General features: G+C 43.0%; 1 protein-coding gene across 1 annotated transcript in view; it reads right to left on the bottom strand.

Moving 5' to 3' along the window:
* Window positions 1-23,335, bottom strand: part of ABCA12 (ATP binding cassette subfamily A member 12) — a 90,471-nt gene that overhangs the window by 5,735 nt on the left and 61,401 nt on the right. Inside the window, exons 33-46 of the mRNA XM_030454132.1 lie at window positions 21,844-22,068; window positions 20,509-20,647; window positions 18,844-19,096; window positions 17,492-17,578; window positions 16,242-16,335; window positions 14,603-14,730; window positions 13,659-13,746; window positions 12,182-12,287; window positions 7,996-8,050; window positions 7,311-7,488; window positions 4,516-4,631; window positions 3,735-3,894; window positions 2,235-2,503; window positions 1,412-1,622 (exon numbers count right to left, since the gene is read on the bottom strand). Of these exons, the coding sequence (XP_030309992.1) occupies window positions 1,412-1,622; window positions 2,235-2,503; window positions 3,735-3,894; window positions 4,516-4,631; window positions 7,311-7,488; window positions 7,996-8,050; window positions 12,182-12,287; window positions 13,659-13,746; window positions 14,603-14,730; window positions 16,242-16,335; window positions 17,492-17,578; window positions 18,844-19,096; window positions 20,509-20,647; window positions 21,844-22,068 (2,109 nt within the window). The remainder of the gene's footprint in view (window positions 1-1,411; window positions 1,623-2,234; window positions 2,504-3,734; window positions 3,895-4,515; window positions 4,632-7,310; window positions 7,489-7,995; window positions 8,051-12,181; window positions 12,288-13,658; window positions 13,747-14,602; window positions 14,731-16,241; window positions 16,336-17,491; window positions 17,579-18,843; window positions 19,097-20,508; window positions 20,648-21,843; window positions 22,069-23,335) is intronic.

The raw sequence follows: 23,335 nt of genomic DNA, 5'->3' as shown, positions 1-23,335 counted from the left end.
AATGGAGGTTGTTTATGGTGCAATCTACTGCAGCATGTAATTAGGGACGTTTGTTCAATACTGCAAAGAGTCAAGGATGTGCCTCTAATAGAGTCATTCCTTTTACTGCAAGGTGCATTTCTGCAGTGAGCTGGGCTGACAGGCCAAATCCTGGTGATGTAATTTGTGCCAAGCCCCCCATTGACAGTAAGAGAGCTATTCATAGGAATGAGGTGAGTGAGGTCTGAGCTGTCACTGGTAAAACCTTAATGCGACACAAGATTTTTGTCAAATAATCTCACTAATGCACAACATTAATAAGATTAAGAACTGTCTCCCTGCAGTGCACTTCAGTATCTCCTGCTAAAATCAAGGTTTTATTGCTGTGGTTGGAGATACTCAGTTGTGTATTGCATGAGCAATCACCATTGTGCTGATGGTTACTGTTATCATTGTCTTTAGCACAGACCAGCTGAGGTGAGAGTCCTCACATGTTGGACCCCTCCAGATGCACAGCATCAAGCCGAGGCTCTTCCCACCTTGAGGTCCATGTAGGGACAGTGTGTGTGCACAGTTTGTGGAGTGGGGCCAGCTGTGGCTTGGAAAAAATCCTCTGCCAGGAAGATGAGTACCACAGCCTTTAATGTGAGGCTGCTGTCCTGTACAGCACCCTACATCCTTTCATATGCCCTGCATCTCAGGGGGACCCAGACAATAAGAAAAAAAAAATCAGGTATTAAAGATTACTTCTAAGCTTTCCCACAAGGCAGTGGCACAGCCTGAGGTAGGATCTGGTCTCCAGATACCCCATGAAATTTCCTCTGAGTCCCAGAGGTGCTCTGTGTGTGCCTGTCTATTCTCTTCCACAGGTCAGTACTTTTGCACTGCACTAACATGATCAAAGAATGTTTTTTTCTTTTAGTTTTAAGTCCTGATTAATGAAAAGGTGTGCTCAGCTGAAGTGATTTGTCTTTCCCTGATGGGAAAACACAAGCAGATGAGCCTTAATCACTGTCTACAACACAGTTCAGGTGAATAATTGCAACTGGACAAATTCTGCTGTCTCCATTTACCATGTGGTAAACCATGGTGAGCCCTCCCAGGCTGTGCTGTGCTAAGCACTATACAAACACCACATGCAGACATTTTGCTCTGAATACAGCTCCATCACTGTCCCGTAACTCTTCCTAGGGCTTTCAAACTGTCACTTGGTGTCCCAAATCCACCAGGAGCCTTTTTGTCACTACAGTAACTCCAAGAATCAATGAATGAGGCTAAGGAATGTAGGAGGAGGTAACAGCAGAGTAAACCATTGCAGTCATGCTGGAACAGCAGCAAGGACTTGGAGAGAAGGTGACAGTGGGACTGTGGATCTCTTATACTTTCCCTGCCCAGGCTGGAAGGTGCCCACAGCCTTTTTCCCCTCACTTACCTCCCCAGCAGGAATCCCAAGGCTGATGTTTTTCACAGCCATGATGCGTTTGTGAGGAAGGTGGTAGATCTTTGTGAGATTCTGGAGCTGCACCACATCAAAGTCAGCTTTGCCAGACTCCACCCGGTTCCTCTCTGCCTGGACATCCTCATCCTCTTCAGCCACAGGTGGCAGAAGTGACGCTTTGCCGTGCACTCTGTCAAACAGAAACCTACAGGGAGGGCAGAGAGGACACCTTACCCTCTAGCAAGCAGACAGCAAAGAGCCTGTGTGCTTGGAAAACTAAGGAGCCTACCTAGAAGACATCAGGGTGTGGGAGCTTACCCAGTTTCTATTCTCTCCTGATACTTGCACTATTTATGGAATTGAAAAGCCCAGTGCTCACTTTCAGCCTCATTTTTTTCCCCTTTTTCAGGTAAGATTCTGAGCTGTAGCAGGTCCTGCCTCATAGGCACACTCATGATGCAGGTGACAGGATTGTTCTTGGTTCTCCCTGGGGTGCATCCAAGCCAGAGGAGATGGGAGATGGACTGACTCCTCTTACCAACCAGCTGAACATCAGCTTAACAAACTCAGAGCCCTCAAACAAGGGCTATAGTCTCAGCTAGCAAGGAGTACACCAAGGGACTCTGGTAACCTATAGCTATGTTAGTTAATGGTCTGGTTGGTGCCAGGGCTGCTGCCAAGAACTTATTCCATATTTGCAAAATGTTTTGGAAATTTATGAGCTTCATAATTGACAATGATGGTGCAAGAGCCCAGAATTAAACCACTGAGCACTGGCTGGCTCTATTTTCATTGTGAAGCTCCAGATGTTACTTACTCTAGGACGTTGTTCCAGACTCTCTGAACCATCCTGTCATGAACTGTGAGACGAATGGCTAAAAACAGGGTGCCCTGGATAAACATGGCAAGCAGCTTGGATGTGGTCTTGTCCAGCTCAAAGGTTTTGTCAGGGTAGTCCACTCCATAGGCTTTTAAGAAGCCCAGGAGTGCCTGATCTTGTGAGAGCTCAATCAAGCCATAGCCAAAGCAAAACTGTGGGAACAGAAGGAACGCATGCCTCAAGGTTTCAGCAAGATCACGCAAGCCCTGAAAAAAAAAAAACAACAAAAAGCATCACAGTCAGTGACTGGTTTTATTCATGGAATAAATTCATAGGTTTTACCGTGGGAGTGAAGTGTAACAATTACATTGGGATTTGTTTGTTGAGCAGAGATATATTGAGAGCAAAGAACTCTGGAGACAGCTCGTTTCAGAGGCACAAGGTCAGAAAAGTCAACAGGCAGCTCTGAGGTTGTGGTCACCCATAGTAAGCAGTAGCCAGTCACCCTGTGCATGCAGCAGCCCAAACCCACCCATGAGCTGGGGCTGAATCCTCCCAAAACTCCAGAGCTGCAGCACCAGCCTGCTGTGGTCATGGTCTTCCTTGTACCAACATCTCCATAAAATACAAGAGATGGCTTTAATAGACATGGAGATGTGGTCTTACACTCCTGAGCTCTTGTACACAGAGATTTGGTATATTTCTAGCAGAATGAAGGATTAGTGCATACAGCAAAGTGCAGAGGAAGTAAGTCAGCATGGAAAGAGGTTGCTTCCCTGACACTGGGGCACAGAGGGAAGAGAAGATGATCATAACTGCACATCCCTAAAACACAAGGGATTGCTAAGCAAGCACTGCCCAGCTAGAGAGAAAATTCCAACTCAGCTATTGTTTCACAAAGCAATTGCTCTTTTTAAAAAAAATAAAACAAAATGTAAGGTGCACGTTTTCCCCCTGTGATTCCTAGAGATATCTCAGTCTAAGAAAATGCTTTAACTTGAGGGAATCATCACTGTCATTCTTCATCCTTGCAGGGAGAAGATGATTACATTGCAGCCCTGTATGACAGACAGTTGGTGCTGGGCTTAACACAGCACATGTCAGACTCAGAGCAATGATGTTCAGCTGTCACTCTGTGCTGCAAGAATTTAGCAATGCTAAATGGGGCAAACTCCCCATCAACTGGTTATCAAGCATCTACACCCACTTCCTGCCCTTCTCTGCATGGGCTGTTTTCTGCCTCATTGTATTCTCCCCTCTGTCACCACCATTTCTTTCTTTGCTGGAGATGCATATTTACAGACAAGCCAGACTCATGTTTGACTCATGTCCTGTCTATAGGTAACCCCACCAATTCCTTCAGCCAGTGTCCTCTGCTTTGGTGTGTCTTAAATACCTTGAAACCAGCCAGCTGCTGAAGACCTGACCAAAGCTACAAAAGTCAAGAAGAAACTTCTTGCTGTTTTCCAAAGGATTTAGTATTAGTAGGATTCCTACCTGATCTGTGGCCTTTTCCTGGGAGATCAGGAATACAACTGAGTGAGTAATGATGGTGTTGATGCCAAAGAACAAGTTGACGCAGACATAAACAATGAAGGCCATTCCAGTTTCTTTGAAAAACCCAGCCAGCAGGTACATCCATGAAAATGTTGCATATCTATAAAAAGACAAGAGTGGAGAATCCTACAGTAACTCAAAGAGCCCATGAAAACCAAAAGCCTAAAGATTTCAGGCAACACAACAATTCTATTTTGGGATGTGACTGCATTTCCGCACTCCAGGAGCTTAAAGAAGGAAAGATAACTTTGTATCTGTTAGAATTTGTTTGGAGAAAATATTTATGATACATACTTTGAACATGGAGTTCTGGCTAAAATCACCCAGACTGGGCCAGGAGGCTTCAAAGTCAGGGAGACAATTTTGCCAAGTTTTCCTGAATTGTGTTGCTGAGTTGCTTTTTTTTCCTTCTCTGATTTTGAAATGCTTCTCTGCCTTAAACTCTGCAACAGTTCAGTAAGCATCTGTTTACAGCTTGGGCTTTCACTGTAACCTTGAATATTTCATATCCTCATGTAGAGCTTGCTTTGAATAAAGTGGGCATGACAATAGTAGCTGACTTCACTGCTCCTGGAGGGAGCAACTAGTCACCCTTCATAAAGTGTATTTGGAAGGAAAAAATCCTTCATATTCCTCCCTTGGATCCCAAATTGCAGCAGCCTGCAATACCCAGTTCCTCACCTGGTGCAGTGATATTTAAATAACTAAGCTCCACACTTACCCAAAAAGTAACAGCAGAAGAAATACTGCCAGTAAGTTATTATTGTTGCAGAAAGCTGGTATCTGGAAGGCTGAAATAACTCCTACTGAGAGTCCAATAGGGACTATAAAAAGTACCTGCAAAATGATATTAAGAAGATGTTATTAGGACAATAATTCTTAAACATTCTTCTAGAACTATGCAGAAGCAAAGCTGGGTCAGAATCTGGTCCAACAAGTGCAACTTGGGTTTTCTAAGAAAAGCAAATAAAGGAGGGGTCTCAGTCCTCCTGAGACTTTTGGAAGTCCTGCCAATGAATTCTCATGAAGTCACTTTGAATAGGCTAAACCTCAGCATTGTGGCCAGAAAGGTTTAAAAAGGTTGTGAATGAAAAATAGCCCTTAGGGTTTTCTGTTAGCCTTGCCATCAGACCACTTCATTGTGCCTTATAAATCTGGTCTTTATAATGCTGAGTCAAGCCAGGAACCTACCAAACCTCTGTCTTGAGAGGTTCCTCTCTTCTCCAGCTTTGGGATTTAACAGAATTTGCTGGCAGGGACACGCTGAGAAGTTGCTGAGAGCTCTGGATTAGTTTCAGCCCGTTAAATGCTGATTGTGGCAAGGACTCCGGGGATGTTCCCACAGGCTGATTTACAAATGTTCCATGCTGGAGCAAGAGCCCAGATCAGGGAAGCAAGCACAGACCTTTCCCATCCTTATCCCTGTGCCTGAACTCGGGATTGCTCTGCCAAGCCAGACTTCAGCCCCACTGCCTTGGGCAAGGCAGGAGATGCTTGTGTGGTATGACACACCAGTGGCTGACACACTAGAAGGCTGTGCTGCCATTCAGAGAGACTTAGACAGGCTGGAGAGTTGGGCAGAGAGAAACATGATGAAATTCAACAAGGGGAAGTGTAGAGTTTTGCATTTGGGGAAGAACAACACAATGTCCCAGTATAGGTTGGGGGCTGACCTGCTGGAGAGCAGTGTAGGTGAAAGAGACCTGGGGGTCCTGGTAGACAAGAGGATGACCATGAGCCAGCAATGTGCCCTTGTGGCCAAGAAGGCCAATGGCATCCTGGGGTGCATTAGAAAGGGTGTGGTTAGTAGGTCAAGAGAGGTTCTCCTCCCCCTCTATTCTGCATTGGTGAGGCCGCACCTGGAGTATTGTGTCCAGTTCTGGGCCCCTCAGTTCAAGAAGGACAGGGAAGTGCTTGAAAGAGTCTAGCGCAGAGCTACTAAGATGATTAAGGGAGTGGAACATCTCCCTTATGAGGAAAGGCTGAGGGAGCTGGGTCTCTTTAGTTTGGAGAAAAGGAGACTGAGGGGTGACCTCATCAATGTTTTCAAATATGTAAGGGGTGAGTGTCAGGGAGATGGAGTTAGGCTTTTCTCAGTGGTGACCAGTGATAGGACAAGGGGTAATGGGTGTAAATTGGAGCACAGGAGGTTCAAGTTGAATATTCGAAAAAATTTTTTTCCTGTAAGGGTGACAGAGCCCTGGAACAGGCTGCCCAGGGGGGTCGTGGAGTCTCCTTCACTGGAGACATTCAAAACCCACCTGGACACATTCCTGCACGATGTACTCTAGGTGGCCCTGCTCTGGCAGGGGGGGTTGGACTAGATGATCTTTCGAGGTCCCTTCCAACCCCAAGGATTCTATGATTCTATGATTCTATGATTCTATTTCCCAATGACACCAGCCCCTACAAACAGGCTATTGGTCAGGATTACTTCATTAGTGTGCACTGGTGTTACCAAGCCACCTGGAAAGTTAGACTGTGCTCTGCAAAAGTCAAGCTTCACATTCCTGACAGATTTTAGTCCTCAGCCCTCACTGCATCACTCAAATACCACTTGAAGAATTCACATTTTTCAGCTTATGATATCACTGGGATTTTAAGCACTAGCAGTATTGCACTGATAGAAATCTGTTAGCTCTGCAGAGCTGATCACCATTACAGCATAGCTGGCAATGCCAAAGCTCACCAGCAGAGATAGTCTGTACTCTCAGATCCCCATCCATGAGAGAGTTTGACATTGTGCACTGGAGGTAATTCATAAAACACAAAGCACTTTAGTCTACAGACAGTGTGCATATTTATCCTCTTAGCCCAGTGATGCTTTCCAGCAGGGCTATTAACCCTCTTTACCATGAGGAAACTTAACTTCAGAGAGAACAAGGGCATGCCTGCATCACATCATCTAGAGCAACAAGGTGGTAAATCTACACAGTGCAGTGTAGAAAGGCACTGTAGAAAGGAACTTGCTCAGGTCCTGGAAGGCATATGGCTGCATTACTAGCTTTCTTTGGCTTAAAAACCTTTATAATACATCATCTTAAGGACAGCATTCAATCCAGCAATGGATTTTTGGCCAAAAGAGGGTTATCAGCTGTGTGATGTCTGTTAATGTCACACCCTGTACTACTAGGGTTTCCAGAATGGCTGTCACCTCAAGCCCCAAAGCCTTACCCTAGATGAATAAAGCCTGCCTGACAACTAATCCAGTCAGCAAGCTAACAAGCTGCTTGCATGTTAAAACTGAAATCAAGCTCTGGCCTGTTCCATGTTGCTCTCATATAAATGTGCTGAGTGTTTTGCATACACTCGAGAGAGAAGGAATGCCTACACTTAGCAAAACCCAGTGCTGCAGTTCACATCTAATAGTCTTCAGTGCCTTGGAGAACAATTAAGTGCATAACACTCTTGGTAGTAATAATATTAAGAAGTCAAGGCAACCAACTTTAAACAAAGAACTTTTCCCCACCCCCTCCCTGTGTAATCTTGGTGCACTTAGGAATGTGAATTATTTACCAGATCATACACGAAGTTAGTCACCCAGTAGGTTGTCATCCCAATGCCTGAAATATGCTGCAGTTGTTTGGCCTTGGTTTGGTGTTCTTTTACCACATAGAGCACAAAGCTTGCTGTGGTGATGGAGTAGCCAACCAGAACAGACATTGAGACGATGATGTCAAGTAAGCTGTTGAGCCTAGGGGAGAAAGCAGAGCAAGATGTATGTGGCAAGACAAAGCCCCACATTTCAAAGAATTGTTGATTCTCTCATTGCAGAGGCATTGTTTAGAGCTCAGAAGCAAAGAGGTTCTGATTCTGTGCCAGCATCTTTAGCTGATGGTAATTATGCCTCACAAATAGGGCTCAGGCAGTGTTGTAACATGGTAGTTGTAACAATGACTGGAAAGGCCAAATGGAAAAGTTCTTGTTATTATTCTAATATTGTGCCAAAACACAAAAATATGTGATGCTGTAACTGTGGACCTCAGACCTATATGGGATCCTTTAAAGAAACCCCAACAGGAACTGGAGCTTTGTGGCATGCAGGATGCTATTCATGCATAGAGGGAATAAGACAAGGAAGAGAGCTCTATCATTTAGAGAAAGATACTCAGTAATTTAGGCTGCTTTATGATATCCAAGAAGATGGTTTGCTTCTCTTGAAGCTAAACAAGTTAGGCATTGGCCAAATGAATCTTCTTACATTACTTGCTCTTGGCTCTGTCCTCCAGGGTATGGGTGAGCTGCTAAGAAAATACCTAAAAAAAAAAAAGAAAAAAAATATTGAAAACGTGGCTAATTTAGAGCCAATCCAACTGCTAAGTAATACAGAAAACCATGAGAACAGCTCAGAAGCTGGTATTTGTTCTGTCATCTTGGTGTGATCTTGGGTAGAATTTTGACCATCCCCATTCTTCCTATGGCTTTGCTTGGATGCACAGCAGATGTGAAATTCAAACCTTGGGCCTTGTTTCTGCATCTCTCTGGCTGACAGTATCCTTCAATTCAGTTAGAGCACTTCCACACCTAAAATTAGGCACATGCTCATGGGTCCCTGTATTTTAGGTTGGATTCCTCCACACTGATGCATTCAAAACAGGTGAATATGTTTAATTTTACAGTTGCTGTGTGATGCTCTCACTTAATTTTATTTTTTCTTTTATCATCAGAAACAAATCATCCCCTATTGCCTTGTTCACAACTCATCTTCCTGTGATATTTGTCTTTCTCAATACAGGTATCTGTTGACATGTTAGCATAAACCCAAGTAAGCAAGAGAAACTTTTGTTACCAGTTTGGGAACAAGCTAATTCTGAACTATTCTGTGTCATGCAGGTAGAAAAAAAAATTAAAAAAAAGAAAAAGAGAGAAAAAAGAAAAAGAAAAAAAGAAAAAGAAAAAAAAAGAAAAAGAAAAAAGAAAAGGAAGAAAAAAAGAAAAAGAAAAAAAAGAAAAGGAAAAAAAAGAAAAAGAAAAAAAGAAAAAGAAAAAAAAGAAAAAGTATTTTGTTAAAAGGAACTAGCAAAAATCTAGTTACTACATTGGTAAGCAAAAAATGCCCCTTATGTATGGGTTTGTATCAGGCACAAGAGAAATTTTCTGCTTATGTTCAGATATCTTGGTAAGATTTAAGTACTTCTTCACCAAGGTGAACACCTAGCCCAAGATACACTTCTATTGTTAATCACAGTGCATTTGTTTTGTTTGGATACAATTCATGCCTTAAAAATGAGTATCCTAACAAAATTAAGAACCTGGGGGGCTCTGGGGGGCCAATTCCAACCTCCAGTGAAGGTTTCTGCCTTGGTCCAACTAGGACAACAGTTCAGTCTCTAAGGTTCTAGCACCTGAGAAAGGGTTTGGGTTAAGACATTCAGGTGTCTAAAAAGAAGGTTCTCAATCTGTATTTAGGCACCTAAGTAAATGGCTCAGTTCTCATGGAGTGCTGGAGGATCTCTAGTTGCTATTAAATCCAGGGAGATCTGCTAGAACGTGCCACCTCTGAAACTTAAGCTCCTTACAGCCAGGTGCCTGACATTCAGAAAGAACTATTCTGCATTAGTTTTCCTAAAAACGAGCACTCTGACATGGGGGCCAGAAAGAAGGGGACTGTGAGTTTATCTGACCAAATGCCATACTGAGCAAAGAAATTTGAAAGGGAAGATTTAATGGGAAACTCATTTCAGAGCAGTGAAAAAATCCTCAGTCTCCCCATCAGTGAGAGAAATGGAATTAAAATATTAGGCTGCTGATAAAGCCACACAAACAGCCAGGAAATGTTTCCCTTCTCTAAAAGAGAGAGTGAGAGAAAGAAAGATACTGTCTGTCTAATCTGTTAATACTTCACCATAAAGCCATTTGCTTTTACTGAGGCGTAGGCTAGAAGTCAAAATTTCCATTTCAATACCTTCTCTTTTTTGTTGGTTGGGATTGAGAGAAGAGAAACCACAATAAATAAAAGTCAAAAGCTATTATGACTTGCATAGTGACAGGGTAAAAAGCTTTTTATGTATTTTTAAAAAATACACCCAGTCTAGAGTCAAACCTCTAAAGCAGGACTGGCACCTCTTTCTAACTGCTGAAATGACAACACACTTTTATTTGGCCATTTCAATGGTTCTTAAACTGTCATTTATTTGTCACAACAACAAATAGATTTAGCTGCCAGGAATGTACCACGCAGAACGTCTGTTCAATTGTATTTGAAACGGGATTTACACTACCCCAGGGGAGCTATCCTTGCCCATTCATTTTATTTCCCCCATCCTATGGCTTAGATCATTAGTGGGAAGTGGAGAATTATTTGTCTGGTCATTTACTAGTAAGCATTTCTTTCCCAAAATGCCTAAGCAGCAAGACAGCTGGAATAAAAACCACTGCTATTCTTTCCCAGTGAAAATTGTGATTTTGCTGGTAGAAAACTTTCCCTGTGAAAATTTTGTGACTGTTCACAGAAGTTTCCAGCCTTTGTTCTCTCTGCAGCATGTGTTGGGAATGCAGAGACAGGGAAAGCAGCTTCACTGCTTAATAATTCAGCTGCTCTGGGATGTCCCTACTGCTGGAAGGGCCAGGCTCAGGTCTCCTCTCTCTGCACCTGGGCAGGGGCTGCAGGTTTCTGATAATCTCTTGCAGTGCACACAGAAGAACTTGAACCTCCTGACCTGGATGGCACACTGCAAGTCTCTGAGGCACAAGCCAGGCTGTGTTTTAGGATGGTGGTGCTGGTTTAGCTTGTTGTGAGGGGAGCTGCAATGCATTGGTATGCAGAGGTGGGAAGAGAAACATGCTGCTTTGACTTGTAATCAGCATTCTGCTGCTTCTTTAATTCATGGCATGACACTCAAAGCTTCAGACCAGATGCTTTTTCCATTATAGTGCCATTATAATGGAATATATATATATATATACATGCCATTTCCATATAAAATGCAGACACATCAGTGGGGATTATGAGCAAAGAGACACTGGCACCTATCTCACCATCACAGGGAATGGCAGACCTCTGAGGTGAGGGGGGTTAAGCATGACCAGGACATGGCTGGAAGGGCACCATTTGTCAAAGAAAATCAATCAGCATCGTGTTTCTGCACACAACTGCTACTCTCAGATCCCATAAATCTCTGTTTATGCTTTCTCAAAAAAGTTTTCTCAATGGCATCACCTTTCTCCTTTTGATGAAGTGAGTTTGGAGAAGGGCAACCAAGCTGGTGAAGGATTTGGAGAACAAGCCCTATGAGGAGAGGCTGAGGGAACTGGGAGTGTTTAGTTTACAGAAGTATCTGAAAGGATGTTGTACTGAGCTGGGTATTGGCCTCTTCTCTCAAGTAAATAATGATAGGAAATTACCTGAAGTTGAACCAGGGTAAGTTTATACTAAATATTAGAAAGAATTCCTTTACTGAAAGTAGTCAGTTCTGAACCAGGCTTCCCAGGGAGGTAGTGGAGTCACCATCCCTGTAGGTGTTTAAAAACCACATAGATGAGGCACTTCAGGCCACACTTCAGTGGGCATGGTGATAGAGATTTTTTTTTTTTTTTTTTTTTTTTTTTTTAGTGGGGCAGGGTGGGTGTGATGTTGATGGTTGGATGCTGTGATCTTAGAGGTCTTTTCCAATCATAATAATTCTCTGAATCTGTGATTGTTCCTTGCCCCTGCTCCATCTCCAGAGACAGAAATACACATTTAAAGGTATTTGTGCCCATCCTGCACCCTTCATGCCAGCTAAGGATGCAAACAGCAGGAATTTTGGTTGCTGTATTGGATGCCCTGGGTTATCAGCAGGAATTTTGGTTGCTGTATTGCATCACCAAGGAGATGCTATGAGAACTGATAACACCCAATGGGTTACTAACACTCCCTGGAATCTGTGTATGTCTTGTGTCAGTGGAAAAATAGAGCTGAAAATTATGTTTCTCACTTAATCTTTCTCTCTCATTCTCATACAAACACAAACATACAGATGCCCACATATCCCGAGTTGCTCTCAGCAGAAAGGTGATGCTAAAGTTTATTAATCCAAACTATCCCCAGAAATAACCTAAGGTAGCATCTCTGTGCACGGCACCTAACATGAGACAGCTATTTCAATACCATGATGAGACACAACAAAACAAATAGCAACCACTGGCATTTTGGGGATGAAGGAAGAGTTTTACACAGGAGCTGGGGTCCTCCCTGCCCAACTCCCCTGAGTCTTTGACTAATACTAATGAAATAAGTGATTTATTAATGCTTTTCAATATTCTTTTAAAGGATTGCATAATTGGGAATAAAGAAGAGGTCTCATTGAAATCTAAGTAAGTCATCAATTGAAGTCATCAATTTCAACAGAACCAGGATATTCCTTCCAAAGGGGAGGAATTATCTGCTCATGCAGAGGGACACTTACCATATCTGGTAGACTCATTTTTTGGCAAGTTAGCTCGAAGAATGAAGTTGTTCAAGCTATTGAGATAAGCTGGAAGGCTGTGATAACCCTCTGGATTATACCACACCTGCACACAATTAAGAAATTGAAACAATTTGGGAGAAAAATTGTTACTGATAACATTTTGGTTTGTTCTGCTTGCACAAATGAATAATTCCATGGCTGCTATCTAAAGTCATAAGCTCTGCAAGTAAAAGTCTAATGATTAAAACCACGTCAAGTACCAAATGAGTACAAAAGCACATTTCACTTTCAGCACAAGCAATCCCATCAGTTTAATTTGCCTTCTGGGAGAGAAGAAAGAAGCATTAGCTGGAAATGTGACATAAAGGATGGAGACACTTGGTTTCTGCTCTGTAATCAGTTGCTCAGATCTGATGGAACTCCAGCAGTGGAAACTTCAAGAAGGAGCCTAAGCAGTCAAATGTGTAACACTTGTTGAAGACCAGGGGTTGCTCTAGGGCAGAAAAGAGCCAGCTACCACCTTCTAATTCAGCAACAGCCCTTCCCTCTCCATGATAACTTTTCTTACCCATACCATGGTAAACCCTCAGGACTGAGGGGAAAAAATCAAATCACAGGACATGCACTTTGGGGGGGATTTACCATTACCTATTTTAGGGACAATCCTCAGCAAGCAACTTGGAAGAGCAAGTTACCAACCAAATGATAGAGAGCTTGGGCTGTTAACATAAACACTGCCCACAGCATCCACCTTTGCATATCTCCAAGTCCTGCATCCCCAGTGATTTAATTCTCCATGCCCTAGTAGTGCAAGGACTGGAGTCCACCCCTCTCCCAGTACTATCAAGGTTTCCAGGTGTTAAATCTGACATGTGATAAGCAAATATCCACTGCTTTCAGATTAGAGATGAAGCTGTAGGACTGGAGGAGTGAAAACATCTGCAAATTCATTATGCCATCTCTGAGTGTTAGTGAAACAAACCCTGAGATTTCCTTTCTGTGGGGCCACCTCTGAAAACAGCATTGCTTTTGCAGGAAAACTCTCCTGGTAGCTATGCTTTACCATGAGATCACAGGATATTGTCAGTCCTCTTCAATTTCCCTTCTACCTCAGAGTTCAGCCCAGGTGCTGTTCACACGGATGCTTTACAAGATTTTAACTGAACAGCAATGGAGAAATGGGTGTATCAGCCAGCCCTAGTGAAGGTACATTCATTCTCTCATGAGATAAAGGTGTAACAAATTGATCTTTTCACCTCTGTATAATAAAATTATGACAGCAGAAAAACTGTCTCCTGCTAGCAAGAGCAGTCAGACCAAGAAAGAAGAATGAGGAAAGGAGGTCAACCCTGAGTCATCTCTCCACTCCAAGCTGCAGATTTCAGAGGGTTTTCCTTCTGAAAAAGCCCCAAACCCAAGATCACTTCTCCCAAGTCCCACAGTTCCCATGCTAGGACAAGCAGAGGTTTGTTACCTTAGTCAGTGTTCTGTTGGGAGGTACTGGCTTGATATCAAACTGGAGATCTGTTGTCAAAGGCAGCCCGAAGCTCCAGCCACCATACCTGAGCCAAAACCAGAGGGAAATGCATTGCCCCAGTTAATTCTAGCCTGACTTAAAAGAATTAATCCCAGTAGGTGTGATGTGGCCAAGCCAACACTGCTGCAGGAGCCCATATTTGGGGGTAAAAAGGAGAAACAGAAACTTGGCAGCACTAGTACAAAACTGTGCTGAAAGCCTCTGTTTGAGAAACATTTTGGAGCTGCATGGACTCCTAATATGTATGCCTACCTCACTGGAATATGATGAAGTAGGATGACTGCTTCTCACCCAGAAGAGCAGCATCTCTGTTTAAATCAATGTCAGATGAACATATTCCCTGACAGCCTTAATGGCAGGCTATTTTTGCCCCAAGACATGCTGTCTTGCAGAGTCCAGACACACTAATAGCTCTAACAACCCTGTGGTGCAGGAAAGCATTCAGCCTCTAATTTCAATGGAATGGTTGCTCTTGGTTAAGTGAAGCACACACTGAGACTCCTCAGAGAATCAAACTTGGAGGAAAGTCTCTCCCCAGGGTTTACTTCATGACAGGCTTTGTCAGGTTTTCCTCTTTTTAAGCATATCTGAGTCAGAAGAAGGCTGGTCTGCTTATCCAGCCATCAACCTGGCAGGTGACTGACACATTTTCCCTAGGCTACATCTGCTACGATCAAGCAAACCACTTGCATGAACCTTTAACTCCATGATTGCAGGACATTTTACCTCCTTTCACCAGATTCATAGAGATCATCAGCAGAGAGGCCCCTTCTAAATCATCCCTACAGCACTGTCACCTCCTCTAGCCCAGTAGACTTGGTAAGTGTAAAAGGCTGTTTCCAGGGCAGTTCAGAAGAGATGATGGGAGGTTTATGCTGTACCTTTTTTGCAGGAAGTCTTTGGTGGTTGCCAGAATGTAGGTCTCTACATCGTGCCCTGTAAGGTTATAAAGTGTCCGTGTGGAGAAGGTCCTTCTGTGAGGGGGGGTGTAGTTTGTCTGTGGACATGTCTGTGGAGACAAATGAACAAACATGTTCATGCCTGTGTTTTAACAACAATAAAAAAAATAATAGGGTAATAGGACAAGATTAAGAGCCAGCGATGGCAACATTCTGGTCCTGGGACTGATTCCTACAGAAGCTGACAAGTCACAAATCAGGGTGCAAAGACACACTGCTTCCCTGAACATATTTAATGTGGTGCTTAAAAATAACCTTTGTGTAAATCTATACAGTTCAGTTCTACTGCCATCAGTGAGACCTTGAAGTGTGCTTCATGCTAAGTAGGAAGATTTTTGCTGAATTAAGGCTAATCCTGCTTCTCAGAGCATCAGATTGACTGCACAGACAACAGCAGAGGGCAAAACAACTCATGGAACAGAAAACTCCTGGTGGCATCCTGCATTTCACAGCAGCTGTGGTCTCTGCTTCTGTTTATCTGTCACTCATCAGGAATATTTTCGAAGCTTCAGAGAAACCTTGGATTAGTCCTGGATATATAACTTTACAGGTCACATTGACTGTTCCATAAGGTTGAGGTGTCCTACCAGACAGCACACTGGCTGCTTCTTTCAGCTCATCCAAAACAAAACCCCTGTTCTCCCTCATTTTTCTGTTCATAACTTTGCATCAGAATACACAGAACAGCTTCCTTCATGCTGAGGAACACCTGCCTGTGCCTGTTCTGTGCCTGCTAGAGGTGAGAATCAGCTCTGACCATTTTCCTGAGTTCCTGAGTTGGAGATATTATGCCAATACTTTTAATGATACGAATTTAAGTGTATGTCAAGAGAACCACATAAAATAGCTATATTTTAGGGAATGACTGGGAACATTCAACTAAGTACATGCCTTATTATAAAAGTGGCATCATGCTATGCTTGGAGTGTGATTTTGTACTGGAAAAAAGCTGAAGACATGTAAGCAGCACTGAAGGAAGGAGAGTTAACTGCAAACTAGGCAGAAAAACTGTGACTCCTTGGGGCAGAATCTGCCTTTTCCCCATGTATGTAAAAACTAATCCCACCAGTGCCCAGATCTGGTTCTGTATGTACCACTATAATGCAAATATCCAATACTATTACTCATCACTAATTATAATATGGAAGAGTAAAAGCAGATGGATCTAGACTTTGCATGAAGTTAAACCCTGAAGAGGAAACAAATAAAAGCTATTCCTTCATATAATGACAGTGCTTGTACAAAATGCAATTTTCCTCTTGAATACATTTTCACCTCTGCTAAATGGGATGATCATACAACATTCAAAAGCTTCGTTAAACATTTTCCACCACAGGGAGGAAGGCAGATATATTAGCATGTGAGCCTCCTGATGCTGTTTCCTTCCTGTCCCCCCACTGGTGGGGACAGTGGTTACCTGGTGCACAAAATCAACAAGACCAAAAAGAGACAGGACTGCTCCCCTTAGTATCATGCCTGCCCACAAAACTACTGGTAAACTATAAAGCCCCTCAAATATCCTCCCAAGCTCTCTCTCTTTTGGGTTTATTCAACGAATTACCTGGATGCCATCTGTGCAGTTGCAGGCAGAATACTTGGTTCTCTGGTTTCCATTGATAATCCACGGGCCAAGCATGTCCTCCTTTAAACACTGCCTGAAAATGAAAGCATTTCCTTCTGAGTTTCTCTATGCTCAGGCGTGCAAACGATGCTAATTACTGTCAAGTTTAATAACAGCAAGGATGGCAGTGAGCAGCTTCAGCAGAGAAGCAGACCTTCTTGTCAGGTCTGGATGCTTCAGGGAATACTCATCCTCCCACTGCCCTCAGTGCCAGTCAGGAGAGGGAGACGTCACTGCTACTCTGTGCCTGCTTTCCTCCTGCTGATAGAAGGAGCCCAGACCTCTCTTCAGTCCCACAGCAGACAATAGAAGGACAAAGTCATCTTCCAGTGTGGAATTAAGGGCTATTGGCACTGTAATAACCAGGGAGTCCTGTGATGGCCTGTATTGACTAGGCAGTCACTCTAAGTAATCAGTATAGATGCAGATACATGGAAGGCATGAGCATGCAAGTCTGCCCAGGATTTTACTACCCATACATTGAAACCTGAAACAAAGCAGTCCTCATGACACTGCTTTTAGAGACACATAAAACCAACATTGCTAAGAACTTCCTGGGTATGTCTAGTGTTATAATTAGAATTATTGGAGAGGCAAGGACTGCTTCCCAGATATGAGAACAGCTTGCTCTCACCCTGGCATCCTTGCCACCACCAAAGCTGCTCCCTTACTAATAGTAACAAAGGAGTCCACTTGGGGTGGTGAATAGTTCTTGGAGCAAAGACCACCAGGGTCAAGGTCCTAGAACTGTATGGGAGACCCAGTCTCCAACTTGAAATACAGTTCAGTTTCCTGTCTTCAAGAATATTTACATTTCTATGCTGGCAGACATAAAAGCCTTCACCTCAAGCTGCATGAGAGCCACGTATGCTCTCAGCAGGGCTGAAATCTGCTTCACACCAATCATGGCTACACAGCTCCCTGCTCAGAACTGGCTTGCATCCTGCCACCTCACACCTGTGAGCAGCACAAGCTTCAGCCTGCCTGCAAAAGGCCAGTTAGGCATCCAGCAAGCTGGAAGAGTCTGCAAGTCAATCTGAAGAGAGGCAAGAGAGATTTTTTTTCCTCTGTATGTGGCACCAATATATAAAAAAAATTCTGCAGGTTATTAAGGTCTAAATGGCTAAACAGTGTTACATCAGTTCTCTTGTATTTTGAATTTAAATTGTAGAAAACAAAAAACTACTTACGAATTGCTTTCATTCATGCATGTGTTATCTGTTCCAGGGAAAGCAAGCATTGAAGCGACTAAAGCATCTGTTGTTTCATTAAAATTCCTAAGATTTAACAAAGAAAGGAGAAATCAAAACCAATTAGATATGATATAATTTAGAAAGCAGGTCCTCAGAAAAATATTCGAAGTATTTCCACCTACCACTGAGCAGAGGAAAACTGGATTTATTTGAGATGCTAAATAAACAGCTATTTGTGGTGCTAGCCCTGAAAACCACTTAAGTACATGCAGTACATGAGCATGGTACATGAGTACATGAGTCACACAGGTTTAAAAGCTCATTCTTGAGCTCCTGGCTTAGAGCTGCACACCTACTAAAGTGATCTGCTGCCTCTAGACCTAAGCAAGATAACGATGAACTTCTGGACAATGAAGATTCTGGTTCCTGATGCAATTATCAGGCATTTCTTCCAGTCTTGTCTCAGTCAGCTCTCTCATCTGTGAAGTCAGTTTGGTTTTGGTCATTCAGGAATGACTCTTCTTTGTTCTGACCCAGCTATTCAGCAATGATCCACCAGGAGAAGCAGAAATCATTAGTAACAGAGGACTCAGTGTTCCCTCATCTAACAGTACTGAAATGTAAAAGCATGAGCAGTGCTGGAAAAAAACACCTAAGAGCAGACATGTTTGCTTTAGGGCTGAGTTTTGTATTTCTGATTTAAAGCAGAGAAGCACTAGAGAAAGTCAACAGTTCAAATAATGACAGCAAAATGATACAAATTATAATTATTTTGGTACCTAGATTTTTAAGCACAATGCTACAATTGATGGTGCCTTAATCACACTGAAAAAGCATATGCCCTTCAGATGACTGCATGCCTTTGACTAGTGGGGCCTAGGCAGGAGAGCATGTCCAGCAGTGACAGAGAGGAGGGTGACATAGACAGCTCACAAAAGGGATAGAATTTAATCCTAGAGTTGTAGTGGTGGAGATATTTGGTGTGGGGACCCTTGTTTCGCATCCAGGGAAAAAATTTATGGAGAAAATCTCTGTGGAGTAGTATGGCTTTCAAAGAGCCAAAGGACTTCAATGGCAAACACAAAGAATATTCTTCACATATTTAAGTTAATTTCAATGGAGAGGTTGTTTTAACATCTGAAGCTTTCTGACTGCTGGTCTGAGCCAAGCCATTTCCCCTTCGGAACAGGATTTCTACAAGTTACCTGTGCAGCATAACTACACAGATAACTTAATGACATGTTACCTGCCCAACACTTTTCCACTGGGTCTTCTTGGAAATAATCCTGATGTTAGGACTGGCTTTTTATAAACAAACAGGTTTAAGGATCACAAAGAATATCACTCACCCAAAGAAGTCTGCCTGGTCGGATGTGCCGTACAGAGAGGGGGAGAGAATCAGTTCGGGATATTCGGTCTCCTTGGTTCTCAGTGTCCCAAGTCCCATTGCAGCCATCACAAAGAGAACTGGGAGGATGACCTGAGCAATGAAGCCTCTGACATCCCGCCGGGTATGGTGGAATCTCTTAATAAACAAAGCTGATGTCTTCTTAAGCAGCAGTGGCAAACCCTGAAGGGTTTTTGATCTGATCAGGAGCTGGTCTGGGTACCAAAGCAGAACACACTTTGTCATGGATTGGTATTTGTGAAATGCAGGGAAGATTGATGGTTATAGTGCCTCAAGAGTGTATTTACCTTCCTGCACTCCTTGACAGATGGCAAACCAAAACTACTCAGTTTGAACATATGCAAGGGTCAGGACTCAGATTTTGGCTCTTGAGTCTTAAGCTCATGTAATACCAGTCTTTTTGCTTAATTTAAAAGGTGTATATGTAGTGAATTAATTTTAAGATTTTGCAAGAGGAACACAGGTTTCCAGATGCAACAAATTATTCACATCCTACCTACCCAGATGCAACTTACAGGGGAAACATTATTCTTTTATATTAGCAAACCAAAACTTTTCAGAATTTAGAATTTCAGAGAAATTGTGAGTGAATTAACTGAAAGTGAATGAATCCTGAAATACAAAAACAAGGCACATAAACAATCTGGTCTTTTGCATGGACAGGGTTGTGGTGTACTAAAAGCAGAACCAGACCTTGTGGAGTCTATTCCTCTTTATATTAACTCTAATATATATGTATAATATATATATTGTCCTCTATATATTATTATATATATTTTATACTAACCTATAAAATATAACATGAAGCAAACCCTTTTTCAGTACTCTCATTAGTGGTGACACAAAACATCTACACATATGAATGACTGTTTACAGTAAAATGTACAGTGCAGGTCAGTTTTGAGAAGCAAGTACAAAAACACAGCTACATTGTGCCTTGGATGCTTCCCTGCTTATAGATGGTATATTTATAAGCACAAAAAACATTTCTGCTGCAAGAAAGCATTTCAACCAGCTATTTGCTCAATTCTGGGGCCGTGCCACCTTTTGCAGCTCTCATGACCTCAGAGATACTGATGTAGCTTGATTCTCTTCCTAACATGAATTTATCCCACTGTCTGTCCCTTTGAGCTCTTCTAGCATTCTGCAATGGTTGGCAGACAGCAAAAAGCAGCAAGGAGGACCTAGCTCAGAGTTGTGCTGTTTTGCAACAGGCTCAGGAGTTTCCACAAAGTTTCCCTCCAGTTCTACCAGTTATGTAGAAATAATCCTCAACATCAATTACAGCAATTACTTGTAGAGGTATACATTTACTCTTTCACCCACACACTGTATTTCCTTAGATTAAAACCTGGATCAATTTAAAGGCAGACGGATGCAAACAAAACCCCTCTGTAATTTATTCTGTGATTCAGACTATTCCAAACCAGTGGCTCTAAACCTCTGTTGAGTGATGTACTTCTAGTGATTTATTTGTTTTGTGATTCCTGGTTGGGTGAGAAATGTGGTTTTCAACAAAGAAAAAGGACAGGGAGCTCAAATCAGCCCATCTATCACTGTTTGCACCTGCAACAAATGTGAATAAAACCTGGAGGTAATTTAGTACCATCTCTTTCTGTGAAGGTATCCGTGCTCATAGACATTTCATCACTGCCAATTTGACCACTGGCTCCAGGCAGCTGTTGGGGCAGTTCAGCATCTTCTTGCTGGTCCTTCCCTAGCTCTTTTGTCAGATTGAGAAACACCTATAGAGCAAGAAAATATGAAGCAAAATTGGTCCAAATGACTCCCTTTACCAAAACAATAATCAGAGACCACTCTCCTACTTTGTAGCTGTATTTGGTGTGGCAAGTGTACATTACAATCCTCTTCCTGTTCCCTTTGCAGGTGAAAGCAACTTCTATTTCAGTATAAAATTCCTGTTGTCTAGCTCCTTGTCAACTCCAGTCTCTCTCCTGCTGCAGCAGTAGAAACTTAAACCTTTTCAGCTGCCCCCTGGACTTACTTTGTCCTAATGAGAAGGTGTAAAGGAAGCTGCATGTCAGCTCAGTCCTACATAAATCTCCAACCACATCCCCACAGTGAGTAGCATGCAGGCTGCTCAGCAGCCTTCTAATGCTTTCCTGCTTCAAGAGGGAAGCACAGCAGCAAGGAAACAAGGAGGGCTGTTTCCCTGGGATATCTTCCCCTCTAGCCTCTGACAATGCTGGCTGCCTCCATCCTGATTGTGTGCACAGTAATGGCATCTGAGCCACATATGGTACATGCCTGCATAACTCATTCTTGCTCTCTTGGGAAAACACCTTTAAAGCAAGCAAGAATTTCTGAGCAAAAAGGTAACAACAACCTCCTCCCTCCTTTCTGCAACACAAAGGTCATCACTACCCACCACTTAAAATTACTTTTTGTTTCTGGTGCAACTAAATGTTTGTGTTTATTTGACCAGAGATTTTTCATGGGCAGAAAGGTGACTGGATTACTTCAAGATGCACCATGTGACTCACTTGTGCAATACAGCATTCATGCTGAAGTTCATAATTCAGATGGTTTTCTAACCCCCTCCCTGCTGACTCCATCTGTAGACAACCCCAGGTTTGCAGAGACCAGGAGAATAGTTCAAAGAGAAAAACATCATTGCCTTCCCTTTTTAGTCTTACTTCAGTACCACATTTTCTGGGTAAAATGCCAAAAGGCTGCTGGCAAGGTGAGAAAGTGGTACACTTGTATTAGTGCATTAGTGTATGTATTGATTCATGAATATAACTACACACTCATGTGTTCGTAAGTGTAACAAAAGGATCTACCAAATCACTTTTTCCCCAGACTGCAGCTCTCACAATCCAAAATATGCCACCATCTAACCCAGAAAGCAGAGTAACACAGCATTGTGAAGTTAATCTCCATAAGGTTTCAACAAATGGAGGGGATCCTGAGCTCATACCTCTTCCACAGTTGCGTTTGAAATCCCGTAGCAACCAAGGTGAAGATCACTCAAGCTAGTGTCAAGGGCTCTGAGAAGTGCCTGGTAGGACCCTGAGACTGTGGACTTAAAGGGAGGGAGCACATACACAAGCTCTCCACCAATATCCTCTTTGAGATAAGCCTCTGGAAGGTGGGACTGGATCAAGGAGGTCACTGCTGTGGTGTCACACTCCTCTATCATGTTCTGAAAAAGAAGAAAAACACTCAGTGGTCATTGAGAGGGCTGCAAGGTGAAACTTTCTACCACAGGATTTAGTCCAAATCCTGTCCCATAGATAATCACTATGTGGCCTAAGTCCAGGGATGCAACATTTCAGTTCAAATATCAAAAGGAGAATAAAGTGAGTTTCTGGCCCTTGGAGAGAAGCGGTGGCACTGTGCCCATCGTGGTCCTTCCAAGATCTTGCTGAGCTCCCCCTCTGTCCACAGGGATACTGGGATCCAGTTGGAGTGATCACTTTGCACTGACTAGAGGGTTACCAGTAAAACAGAGAAAAAGCCAAGCCAAAAGAGAGCTGACACATGAACTTGGTTGCCAGCATAAATATGCTCTTTTTCAATGAAAACCAGGGCTTTCCATTTCCTCCCTCTCTACTGCCAGCAATCTGGAAGAGGGACAGATCTCTTGTGGCATTCTGCATGTTACTCTGTGTGCAGAAGCTACCAACAACACTCTAATAAATGCTATCAAGAGCAGATTTCCCTCCTCTTTGCAAGCAGGACGTTTTGCCTCAGGCCAGATACTATTCATGGATTCTTCCTATCTGCTTTATTTGTCTGAACTCCAGAATTCACACAGCCTTGCCTTTAACCCTCAAGGAGATCCTGTTCTTAAACAAAGAGAGCACTGACATTCCTGTTTTGCAGAAGGTCACAGAGACTGGTCTGGTGGCCCCACTGGAGACCTTATCCCCGTTTCAAGAAAAGTGGGTACCACATTCTCTCTTAGAATCTCTCACCAAGCAACAGCATGCTCACATCCAGCTTCTCAATAGTCCTTTAGCACCACAGCTGTCCTTGGATCTGCCACTCAGCTCCCAGTGTCTGCATCCCTGAACAAGCCTTGATGGCTCCTCTCAGAGAGGGAGCTGCTGAGAGCTCTATCTCAGCTACACATTGGCTTGCCCACAGCTGTGCCTGGTGCAATGACTGTGCTGGCAGGACACGACAGGGAGCTAATGCCCAGTGGGCAAAGGAGGATGAAAAGGACTGTATCATGCACCTGGGATAAGACAATCTCAAGTTCAGACTTCTGTCAGTCTGTTAGAGCTGCAATGCTTTTTGTAGAGGGACTGAAGCTAAGCTTCCTGGTGTTTTGGAAAACTGGCCATATAGGTTGTCTTTAAGAAGGGAATTTATTTATTAAAAAGTATGTGAATTCTGGCATGGGACAGGCAGAGTGAGCCAGAGTGCACTGCAACCTGGTATCTCAGTGGTTGGGTTATATGAAA

Source organism: Calypte anna, chromosome 7 (assembly GCF_003957555.1).
Source record: "Calypte anna isolate BGI_N300 chromosome 7, bCalAnn1_v1.p, whole genome shotgun sequence".
Classification (NCBI taxonomy): domain Eukaryota; kingdom Metazoa; phylum Chordata; class Aves; order Apodiformes; family Trochilidae; genus Calypte; species Calypte anna.
Note: the sequence above shows the minus strand (reverse complement) of the source record. Positions and strands in the feature narration are given on the sequence as shown.